Source organism: Hippocampus guttulatus, chromosome 8 (genome assembly GCF_054856545.1).
Source record: "Hippocampus guttulatus isolate MCC_2025c chromosome 8, RoL_Hgut_1.0, whole genome shotgun sequence".
Taxonomy (NCBI): domain Eukaryota; kingdom Metazoa; phylum Chordata; class Actinopteri; order Syngnathiformes; family Syngnathidae; genus Hippocampus; species Hippocampus guttulatus.
In genome coordinates, this window is record NC_141268.1 from 17,331,783 (window position 1) to 17,344,035 (window position 12,253).

The following is a 12,253-nucleotide window of genomic DNA, read 5'->3' on the forward strand; positions in this document are numbered from 1 at the left end:
TGCCACAAAGCTGATTATGACATCTTGTCATTGCAAACCTGTACAGTAGTCCACGGTGATGGATGATTTATGCTTGTGAAGGACATGCCACATACATTAACCTGGATGGGGACGCAGGGTGTTCATCCTCCATTCATCGTGCAATTGGGTTGCCACGCCAATAATATAAGGTCAAGTAAGTTAAGTCTGAAGTGAACGATTTTACATCCACAGTGCAGTGGATGTCATGCAGAGGGTTAAAAAACAAACAAAAAAAAAGGTTGGTTGCGTCACAATGTTGCAAAGGGTAGATAATGCAAATAGCTTGGAAGGAAGGTTCTAAATCTTTCCAGGAGATTAGCCCAGCTCATCTGCCAGTGCACCGTAGCAAATGTACAGTGGTCGCCTATACTGTAGCTATTGCATAAGAGCAAGGTGGCTACACCAGAAGGTCGTGTTACTTCAGATTAGCTTCATTACACACGGTAATAGACAGTGTCATTCAAGGGGACAGAAGTCCATCTGTACCCAGATCCAGGTCAATAAACTTCACCCCTTTGTGTCCGCCCAGTCATTTCCTGGGTCGTCCTCATTAGGGTCTCGGGTGAGCTGGAGCCAGTCCCAGTTGACCTACACAATAACTACGCCCCTTTATTTGCCTCTATCCTTGAATAAATTAAACAAGGACTTCCCATTCTTAATAGAGGAGCATCGTCCTGCTTGAAAGCTCTAATGCTGTAAAATCTTAAGCGTGCTTCTTGTTTGATGAATTAAACACTGTAAAATTTGTATATAGAGTAAGAAATTGTTTTTTAATGTAATGGTTTTATATGGAGCCGTAAAGCTGTACCTTTGAGAAAATGAAGAAATGGAGTCAGATTTTATTTATACTGTATATGTATGTACGTATGTATTTATACAGCCAATGAGCCATTGTGCCAGTAAAGTAGCCGGTTTATTTATACCTGCTCCTTTTGTCTTTATGTAGGCTGTGCATGGGTCATACAACCGTACATGTGCTTTTGATTCTAATTTATTTGACAGCGACAGTGTTATAAATCCCACAGGCAAAAAAACCCAAAACAAAACAAAAAACTAAATAAAATAGAAAAACCTTCCCACCGAAATTAAATGTTCACTATTTGCAGCAACATTAACCAATAACATTGCACTGATTGTCTTTCCAGGTCACGTCATTGCACCAATGAAATAAATGCACTGATTACGTGCTGTGTCTCAATACTGTCGTCTACAATTTGAATATCCCTTCCAGAGATGTGGTAAGTGACTCTGCAGCAGGAATTCATATGAACACAGATGGTTCACACAGATGTCTAAAAGCAAACATTCTGTCCAGGATAACACCAACTTGACACTGCTTGATCATTATGTAAATGGAAACTAGATGCAGTCTCGTCAGTTGACCTTGAGCGTGTATGGGTTTATACGTGTACGTGCTTGCATGACTAACATTGCTAAAACACAATATTCTGAGCCACCTGTCTTCATGGTGGGTGACAAATGAATCCTGCTCATCATTATGTTGCTTCTCACTTCTCTCCTCGAATGTGTAGTCAAGACCACCAGCCTATATTGTACGTATTGCGACAGTTGTTGAGAAATATACAAAACAAAACAGAAGTTATGGTATTAAGTCCCAGTGGCCCTTGTACATCCCAGCCTGTTGACTTGGGCCCCCTGGCCCCTTTTCTAAAGCCAACCCTTTTTCATCTTTTCCAGCTCGTTCGGGTGAAGACTCTCCTTTCACAACAGCATTTAAAAACAGTAATCCATACCTTTGCTATGTCCCGGCTGGATTACTGGAATGCACTCCATCAAGCATCTTCAGTTGGTCCAAAATGCTGCATCTCACCCCCTAACTGGAGTTCATAGGAGGGAGTATAAAAAATTCTGGCCTCCCTTCACTGGCTCCCTATACCTTTATATATTTTATAGGGTTTTTTTTTTTTACTTTATAGTTAGTTGATTTTAAGATTCTTTTAGTTGTATTTAAATGGTCTTGCCCCACCTTATCTCCGCAAGCGCCTCCAAACCTATGCACCTGTCCAGTGCCTCCGGTCAGCAGGTCAAGCGCTATTGGAGGTACGGAGGATTAAGCAGAGGCTCAAAGGGGATCAAACTTTTTCTGTTGCCGGTCAGATGTTAGGCAATCCCCCTCTCTGTCCATGTTTTAAACGCATCTTAACCTCCCTTTTTTTTTCTACGGCTTTTGACTCAGCATCAGACTTGGCATGAATATTGTGTTTTATGGTGTTTACCGTTTTGATGTTATTAATTTATTGTTTTTAACTGTCTATGTTTTTGTATGTCGGACTGTTATTCCATGTACAGCACTTTGTATGTAGCGATGGTTGCATTTAAACGGCTCGGTAACTAAAGTTGAGTTAAATGTTTAAATTAAAAGAGACATACTTGCTGCACCTGACCACTCACCACTAGTAATCTGAGAGGTGATCATCATTATTTATATATATGTATACTTTGTGCCATTTTTGTCAGGTGGTGTGCTTTGAGATTTTTGTGATGGAAAATATGTGAATCACTGAACTAGGGGAGAGCAGCAGTTCACATGTCTGGAATGCTGGAAAAACAAGTGCGCCAGGAGGTCAAATGTCAAATCATACCGAGACTGCCACCTACTGGCCTGAGCTTTCGCCTCCTGCTGTCCAAATAAACAGTACAACGGTAAACTAAAGCTTTGACATCCCTGCCTCGTCGAGTGGTGGCGTGTCAAGTGGATTTCCCACACAGCAAATCCACGCGCCATCCTTTCTCAATGCACATCCTGGTGAAAGCTCGTGTGTCTTTCGTGTGCGTGCAAGTGTGCGTGTGTGTTGTGTAGTGTTTTTATTTTTGGGGGGGGGGGGGGGGGGGGTTGCACCAGTGATTTCCCCCCTCAATCAAACAGCTCCCTCGCCAGGTCGCCCCGGGATCCGCGTTTTGCATCGGTCCTCTATTTGCATCCCTCCCTCACATTTTCCGTGCCAGCGACTCCGTGCAGTGGGCGCAACCACCAAGACTCTCCATTACCAATCATCTTTTTTTTTTTTGAGACTACAACCGACGGAGAGGAAGGGGAAAGTAGAATAAGGAATTTTACAATAATGCTGCCCAAGCTGCACGATTGGATGATTTGAGGACATTTCCACGGTGTCTTATTTCTGAGACACTCACGTGTGTTGTGGGTAAACAGCAAAGGGCTTGATCGCGTCTGCGTCGTGTGTGTCGTTTTATTTTTTTCTATCTTGTTGTTCCCTCCTTTTGTTTGTTTGTTTTTTTGAAGACGACGTTTTTGTTTTCACGCTTTCGGTGAGGATCTTCACGTTTAGTGCGCCTCGGTTTTTGCTCAAAGACGCATCTGGAAATGTCGGAAGTGCTGCCTTTCAACGAAGAGAAAATGAGTCATTATGGAAACGAGGGCGACGAGGGACACCTTTCCTTCACCTGTCGCCTTCAGGACACCAACAACTTCTTCAACGGCTCGCAGAATAAACGCCCGCCCAAGCTGGGACAAATAGGCCGGAGCAAACGGGGTACATTTTTTGATTCCAAATTAAATGGATTGGCATGGCTGTTGTGTTGGCTGCGCCAAATGGCTTTTCCGTGTCTGTCAACATACCCCCCCCCCCAACCCCCTCAAGATGATTGCATTTGTTGTTTATTTTCTTTCTTTCTTTTTTTTAATTATTATTATTTTTTCGTTTGCTATTGGCAATGCAACAGAAGTCAGTGGCGCAATGCTTTTAAAATGCACAGTGCCCCCTTCCCTGGATGAATGTTTTTTGACAAATCTGACTTAATTCCCATTTGCAAAATGAAGCTGAAGAGGCTCTACATATGTGCTCCATTCTCGATAGTGAATCCCAACGTGTGAGTTCGTGCTTTGTGCTGCCACGCACACACATGCGCACTTGATGTGCTGCACAACGACAACATGCACTTGCATGTACAGTATAGTGGGAGACAGTTCATCATGTATGCATTTGTTTGCATGTCCTGCCCCTCAAATACAGGCGCAGGTGCCTCGTGCCTGCATTCGAATGATTATTGATGTTTTGCTTGCATTTACAAGCCACTTGGCACATACAGATAATGAGCTTTCATTTGTCACTCAGACAGACACTTAAGCCTCTCCATTAACACTCTCCCCCTTGTCATCTGCAGTTGTGATCGAGGATGAGGCTGGCAATGACGATGCAATGAAAAATGGAACAGAGAAGACCCCGGCGGACGCTTAGAAACAACCCCCCACCCATAAAGACACTCTTGAATTTTTTTTTTTAATGATAATATTTACCAGGTGTAATCCAAAGACATTGTACATACGCACTTTGTTTCATGTGGCAGCAAGCAGCACTTCCACACACCCTCCTCTCCAAGGCATTCATGGCCTTCTGGGTGATGCACACACACCGGCAGCAAAAGAGACCCCCAGGTGGATCCCCCCCACCAGCACACACACCCTAGCAGAAGGGGTTTTGCCATAAATCTAATAGCTGGAGAAAGATGGAATGGTGGGGGAGAAAAAAAATCAGGGCGAGGATGCAGAAATGATTAAATAGAAACAAAAGCACACATTTCTGCTGTAACTGTCTAAATTATATATAGCGGTCTATACATTTGTACATAGGGAATACATTTTCTTGCACAAGTTTGGTATTTTATTTCTCTTTGTTTTGGGAAAACCATGTGTTTTGCAGTGAATTTTCGCCTGATATTTGTTGTTTTTCCATGTTGAGGAATTTTTTTCCCCCCACAATTTAATTATCGATGTTGCCTGTTTTTTGGGGGGAGGGGGGGAGTTCCATTTTGCAGCTGACGTTATTTATTTATTTATGATGTACCTCCCATCTTTGTGTGTAAGCTTCCGGGCTTTCACCTGGATTGGTTGATATGACTGTACACACCCTATTGATAAACTATTTATATTGCATTGTGCATCATTGTGCGTGTGCCAAGCCTCATGAGGTATATACTGTGCTGCACCGGACAAGTTGTTCTTTTTTGTGCTTTTACATTGAGTCCTAAAGGATTTTTGTTTTGTTTTGTTAGGGCTAACACTTAAAATATGAACTCATGCATGGCAAACTAAAAACCCTGCATGCCCAGCAGCAGAACTTCTGAAACTTGTGTGTAGGCTATTCTTAAAGCACATCGTGAAACAGCTTTGAATGACAAACCTCAAGCAGCAGTCTTAATACTGTACTGTATCATTCACTCTTATTTGTACAGTGGCCTAATATCTTGTAATAAAGATGATAAGGAACAATTTACTGTTTAATGAACGATGAGGTGGATTTTTTTTATGTTTACAAGTGTAGCAAAAAAAACACAAAAGTTTAGTTTTATATGATGAGGTGAAACACAAGAGTGTAACTTGGCAGACTTTTGAGATGTGTTGCTTGTACAGTTGATACGAGATTGTATATCTATCTGGCTGCCGGGGAAGGTTAAATCAGCGTTTTCCACTGTGAGAAGGTATCATCCCGTTCATCCGAATGATTGGGAGGTGCCGAAAATGGGATGAAAATGAGCAACCAATAAAAAGAAGGATTTAAAAACATGCTCCCGCGCTGTTGTTTTGACTTCCATCTCAAACGTGGCTATCGTGTTGCAAACGGCTCAGATCAATAGCAATAAAACGTGTGTTTGCATCCGCCAATCTCAGCTGGCCTCTTGAATCAAGTGCTGCATGAAGTCCCCGGTCTCGCAGATGCGAATGGTGCAAGGAGGGGGCACTCAAGCATGTGCAACACCGATGAGACGTGACATTTCCAACTCTAAATGATTCATGTCGTGTGACGAGCCAGTGTCAACGTGCGGCATCTTGAGCAGGGACTGCCGTGATGCGCTCAGGGAACGCGTCCGTACAGGGGACGCGAACACGTCGAAGCACGCACGTCTCTTTCAGCTCCAACTGCAGCCCAGGCTAACATATTGCTTGTCTCGCTCTCCTCCTCCTATTGACAGCCACGAAAGGGGCTGCCTGGGCCCGCTACCATGGTAACAGATGCACCTTGAGCTCGACGGCTGCTGCGGTGGATTTGCTTGTGGAACACTTTTCCGAGAGCCTCAGCTTGATACCATCGCCATCTGTAATGGAACGCTCCCCCTTCTTTTATCTCTCCAAAAGTGGCTATTCACGATGTGGCGTGACCACATTATCCCACCAATGTGGTCCCTTCTTCCAAGACAGCAGTCAACCATGACGACGCATGGCGCTTACAGCAGCAACAGCCTGTCCCCTCACACGGGATGGGAGGCTGCACACTTCAGGGATGACACTTTATTGGGCTGCATTGGTTTTATCTGGAAATGTTGCAGTCAATTTTCAATACGAATTGGAGCCTAAATGCGGAATCATCATAAGACTTCATCCAACAACACAGCTGTTGTTTGCTCATCCTATTTAGCTATATGAGGAACAAAATATTTCAGGGTGATGGAATGCAGTTGATACCGCTGCATGAGATGAACATACTGTATTCTTGATACAGCTCTTGTATGAGATCTCCATCGATTCATTTTTATATGACACTCTTCCTCATTAGGGTCACAGGTGAGCTGGGTTGTAGCCCAGCCAACTTTGCCGCAGGTGGGCTCCACCCTGGACTGGGGTACATATCGACAAACACATGTTCTCACTCTCATTAGAGTCTTCAATTAACCCAATATTTACGCTTTTTGTAATATGGGTGGAAGTTGGTTTTGGTTCTCATCAGCCCTGTTTCATGTGTAAAACAATCAGCTCCCTCCAGCCACTCCTGACCAAGTGTGCCTCATTGTCTCATCGATTTGTTTGTTCAACTGGTTTCTGTCAGTCTGAATCAGGTCATTGTTATTCATTGTCCCTCTTCCGTGAGTTTTATCTGAAAGCGATGGTTGAATAATTGACTGTGAATGCAATTTTAAAGCAGCTTCTGATTTTCTTCTATTCTTCTTTTCCGATACGTCACACCTGCCGCGCATCTGAATTGTCTGATTCCAGAATACCGGCTCACTGTGTAAAAAAAAATCACACGCGTGTCATCTTCGTTGGGTTCTGTGTAGAAGATCAAAGGCAGCTTATTGATGGAGCTTCATTTATGGCTGTGATGTGGCTCGGAAAGGTCACAGACACGCAATATATCCTCCTGCTCACTTCCGGCTGGGCAGACTTCAACGTGAAATTAGTCTGGGAGGCCATCTCAGCTGGAGGAGCTTTGCAATTACACACCACACTGAATTAATTACTTCCACTGGGGTTCCGAGTGAAGTTTTATTAACCAGAAGTCTGACACATTGGATAATATTGTCTGTCTCCCAAGGACTTTTCAGTAATGACAAACTTCTTTTTAGCACAGCCTGCATCAGAGCTGTAACGGCAGTTCTGTCCAGACTGTCACCTCAGTTTTTCACACACTATCCAGTGCACCTGGATGCGCTTTATTTAACCCAGCATCCTGCAATCAGATGTGACGACACCAGCGCCAGAATCTGGCATGACAAATCAAATACTTGTCAGACATTGCAGGAGAAGCATCAGGAGTGAAACATTCCAACCGTGTCTACTTACACAGGTGTTGCCCCAGCTTTGGTATGGCTCTGTTACCACGACGAAGCAGACAATCGGCAGAACATCTTGATCAGGCCATTCCTTGTCACTGAAATATTTTGAACGGGGTGCAGAAAGGAGACATTAGAATGTGGATAGTGGAGGTAAGGGAGCAATATCAAGACCTTACTGAGACTTTCTACCTCCTCTGACCTCTGGCATTGGGATCAAATATTTTCCCACGAAAGGAAAAAATATTTGCCAATATATTAACTGTAATATATTGTCAAGACATATATTGTACAATATATTATATATTGTTCATAATATATTGTTATAATTGTAATATATTGCAAAATATACAAATTTTGAGTTGAGGTAACTCGAAATTTTGATTTTAGGTAACTTGAAATTCTGAGTTTAGGAAACTCAAAAATTTGAGTTGCAATAACTCAAAATTCTGAGTTGCAGTAACTCGAAATTTTGAGTTGGTCTCAATTGCAACACTTTTTTAATATATTTATCGATATATACACATATATGGTCTATGCATATATTGAAGTATGTTAGAAAATATAAATACAAAATCTCATATATGACAATATATATCTTCGTGTATTGCATGATATCTTCCAATACATTGCAATATATTTTTGTTTCATAAGGGTCATCAGGGCGACAACTCACAGGAAATGAGCAGCAAGCTTAAAATCTTGAATGTATCTCAGCAGCCTGTCTTTATTTGGAGATTAATTGATGTTAAGTCTGTTAGAATCCACTTTGCTTGCAGCTAAATTAATGATTGCCGATGACGTCAGTCTTTTCACCATGGTGGCTATTAGATAGCAATCCTTTTTTTTTTTTTTTTTTCATTTCTAAATCATTTTTAGCAAATTCTTGGCCTGGCGACATTGTCCTTGGGTGTTGTTTCAACAAGAGGGTAAGAATCCAAGTCCAGCAGATGGGACTGTAAGCACATAGCAATGAAAATGCGGAATAGCAGCCAAAAGGATAAAAGAAGGGAACATGCCGCATTAACGTGAAACACTCTGGGGGTTTTTTTTGGGGGGGGGGGGGGGTTTCCGCAAGAAGAGAAGTGAAGAGACTAGGAAGTATAACGAGGCAGATTTGGAAGGAGATGAGCAGATAAGAGAGACATGGAGAGAAAAAGGGGAGCGAGAGAGAGAGAGAGAGAGAGAGAGAGAATCAGTCTCGATGATGAAATGAATGCCAGGGAGAAACAGTTCAGACCTACCAGATGGTTTCTATAGCAACCACATCCCCAGTCTCTCACCCTCTCCATTTCTCTCTCTGCCTAGTTGCTCTATTGCCGCTTCACGTCCATGCTGGGAAACTAACGGCTGAGATAGAGCTTCATTTTGGCGCAGTGTTGTTTTTCAAACACAAAGAAACAACTTCATATAATTGCACTTATCACTCGTCCAATGTGCACTTTATTCCAGTGCTTTTATTTTACAGTTTACAGCCACTTGTGCTGCATCATACTGAGCGTTTCATTCTGTATTTCTCTTTGTCCATAGCTGGTGTGGCCAAAGTATTAGAAACATCCCTTTGTGTGATGCCATGTACTTGAACGTCTGCTGCAACCTACACCAAGAATAACAAATGTGTTTCTTTCACAGTATGAATCAAAACTCAGTATTATTGTCTTTGAAAGTAGAACTACAGTTCTGCGCATTTGTACCTGATGCTGTGTATTCCAGGGTTCTGTACTGACAACTAATTTCCATCTTTTGGAACCAGCAGTTTCCTCATGTGGTTTAGTTCATTTCCCAAATCATATTGGGCATGATGCATCACAGCGGCAGTGTGCACCAGAAATGGGGTCATGCGGAGTTCATCAATTAAATAGACTTGCAGCCACTGAACACAATGTATTGTTTTGGGAGGGTTTTCTCCCTTGGACTGTGTATCGCTTTAATAGAAACAAAGTCAGCCACATCATGCGTGAACATATTAAAGTATGTGCTTCGGGTATCAGGTGTCTTCATATGCACATTGATAAAGCACTGTGAATCTCCCAACAGCAAGCTGATATCATCTGAACACACACACATACACAGACACACACACACACACAGTGGGATAGACAACAAAGGGAAGCGCTTCTGGGGCCCCTAGCTAATCTCTTTGGAGATAATTTTCAAAACAGAACAAAATGGTGGGCCATCTCGCTGAGGCAGAGTGGGTCTCCACAGGGCCCCCGGGGGCAGGATGGCATGTAACTGTGTACGCGTGCCTCGTGAATAAAAGATGCTGACCCAGATGGAATTTGGCCATTGGTTCGCTAATTTGTCCTACATGTGTGATTGGCCCAGGGCCAAAAATCTGAATGTGATCATTCAGGAAGCCAGAGAGTGGAATGGTCATCATGCTATCGTGTCATGGTGACATTTGTAAGCTTCTTTCTCCGAATTGACCTGTCCCTATAAAAAAATAGGAATTGCAGTGCTGGCTAATTTCAGTACTTAGACGGGTGACATATAAATAAAAATGATTTTTTTTCTCTTTGCAAAGAGATTTTTTTGATAGGTTTGTAGGTACTTCTTTATTTCCTTTCCACAGTTATATTCACTTTTTCGGGATGATTTTTCATATTTGTGTTTTGACATTATTTCATCTGAGAGAGTATCAGATGACCTTCCAAACCGAAATTACCCATAGACCTTTTTAATGCATACATTCCCACAGAAATAAAATATAGGAAGTATCAGAAGCTCACAGCTCACTGATGCACTTTGGATTCCTGCCTAATGCCACCACTGGATCATGTGGGACCAAGCATAGAACATATCTCAGCGGGTCTTTGACCATGAATGAGCTGAGGGTGTTTTGTATCAACATTGTACTGAGCCCCTCTACATTATTGATATGCAATTTGACTGCCCGCCATCAATAAATTATTAAGGAATTGAAAATTGTTCAGCCGTGGATCGACAGCCCTGGAGCTCTTTGGCCCTGATAAGATGAATGAGCACAGATGATTGATGATCAATGGAACTGAACTCCAAACTGCAGCGAGAGAACGGAAAGTCAACCTGGCTAATCTTGTTTCACATTCTTCAAAAGGGCTTGGGGCTATTTTGTCCCGACTGTGCTTTACGTAACAATCCAGCTGGTTCCTCAATGAATGGGTCGATGAGAGTGAAATTTTCCTTGAAGGAAGCGAGAACACCGGTCCCAGAAGCTCCTCTTCTGGACAAGCTTAGGACTCACGTCCGTTTTCCACGGTTTAGTACATAGTCAGCTCTACTTGCTAAAAGCACACTTCCACTGGCCAAAACAGGAACTATCATGTACAAAGTAAACCAAACTACGTATATTGACCACATGCTTTGAATTAAATGTAAACCGCCTCTGGTCACTTATGAGCTGATTGATTATTGCTCTGTCATTGTTGTATGATTTATTAATACTAGGGATGCTCTATGTCACTTTTTTCAGACAGGAAATAGATATGAATTCAATGGGCTGTGGCTTTTGCCACGATGTATACTTTTGGTGACTGTTTTGATTAGATTTGTTTCGTTTCATGTTTTCCGTGTGTCCCTTGTGATCAAACCTATTCTCATTAGCCCAGTTCTTTGTATCAACCAATCAGCTCACTCCAGCCACTCGCATCTTGTCCCGGTGTTGCGCGCTTTGTCAGTTGCTTGTATTGAGCTCCGTGGTTTCATTCAGTCTCGGTTGGTTCATTCGTTTCTGTGGTTGTCGCTGAAATGAGTCATGTTAATCATCCATACAGAGTGCTTCGGTGGAAAGCTTCAATCGGAAAATTCTTAGTACCATGCTTCATTTTCATCTCCTCGATGGAATCCATCAACAAGGTTGTTTTGCCATTTGCATGTCAGTCATCAGGATCAAGTCAAAATATCAGGTATATTTTTGGACGGGGCGGTCTGTGTTGATTGAAACAAACATATCATTTGACTTTTTTTTTCTTTTAAACATGGACCCTTTCCCTCGCAAAGCATCGAATGAAATTCATCCCTCTGCTATGCAGCTCCGTAAGGGGGCCATATTTCACGATATCTACGGATCACTGTCCTGGTATACAGTATTAGATACCATCCATTGGCATTTTTTATCGAGAGGTGGTAGAACAACGTGTACACAAAAGCTGGAGCTCAGACTCCAAAGCAGTAAAGCTGTCTCATCCCAATTGAAATTCCAACGTGCTGTCCACTCCGCACCATCAGCCTCTGTGGCTATAAGCCTCAGGAATACTAACCAGCAGTCAGGCCCCTCCTTGCACTTGGTCATGCATTCTCACTCCCCTACTCTGTCTATGATCTCTGTATGCTTGCACCTGTTGACATGGCCATTGATGCATCAATTCCACACCCAAAAGCTGCTAAATTGAAATTCCACAAATGCAATATTAAGCGGAATGCCGTGACTAGTGGGACCGCATAGCACAAAAGAAAATATTGGAGTTGACTCTCCGTTTTATAAATATTTCATTTTGTCATATTTATGTGCTCACTTACAAGGTCATGCAAAAAGGAGTCTCACTCATATGTTTCAAGTATGTACAGGATCCATTCATCCATTTTCCGATCCGCTTATCCACACAAGGGTCGCAGGGGGTGCTGGAGCCTATCCCAGCCATCTTCGGGCAGTAGGTGGGGGGGGGGGGGGCAATTAGGGACAACTGAGTGTTCAATCAGCCTGCCATGCATGTTTTTGGAATGTGGG

At 42.7% G+C, this 12,253-nt stretch overlaps 1 protein-coding gene across 1 annotated transcript; it reads left to right on the plus strand.

Annotated features, from left to right (window-relative positions):
- The first annotated feature begins 2,881 nt into the window (after nt 1–2,881).
- On the plus strand, nt 2,882–5,565 carry LOC147201540 (calcium/calmodulin-dependent protein kinase II inhibitor 2-like). Its single transcript, XM_086118806.1, has 2 exons — nt 2,882–3,533; nt 4,165–5,565. The coding sequence occupies exons 1-2, from the start codon at nt 3,365–3,367 to the stop codon at nt 4,236–4,238; spliced, it is 243 nt and encodes an 80-aa protein (XP_085974932.1). The 5' UTR covers nt 2,882–3,364; the 3' UTR covers nt 4,239–5,565.
- The last annotated feature ends 6,688 nt before the right edge of the window (nt 5,566–12,253 follow it).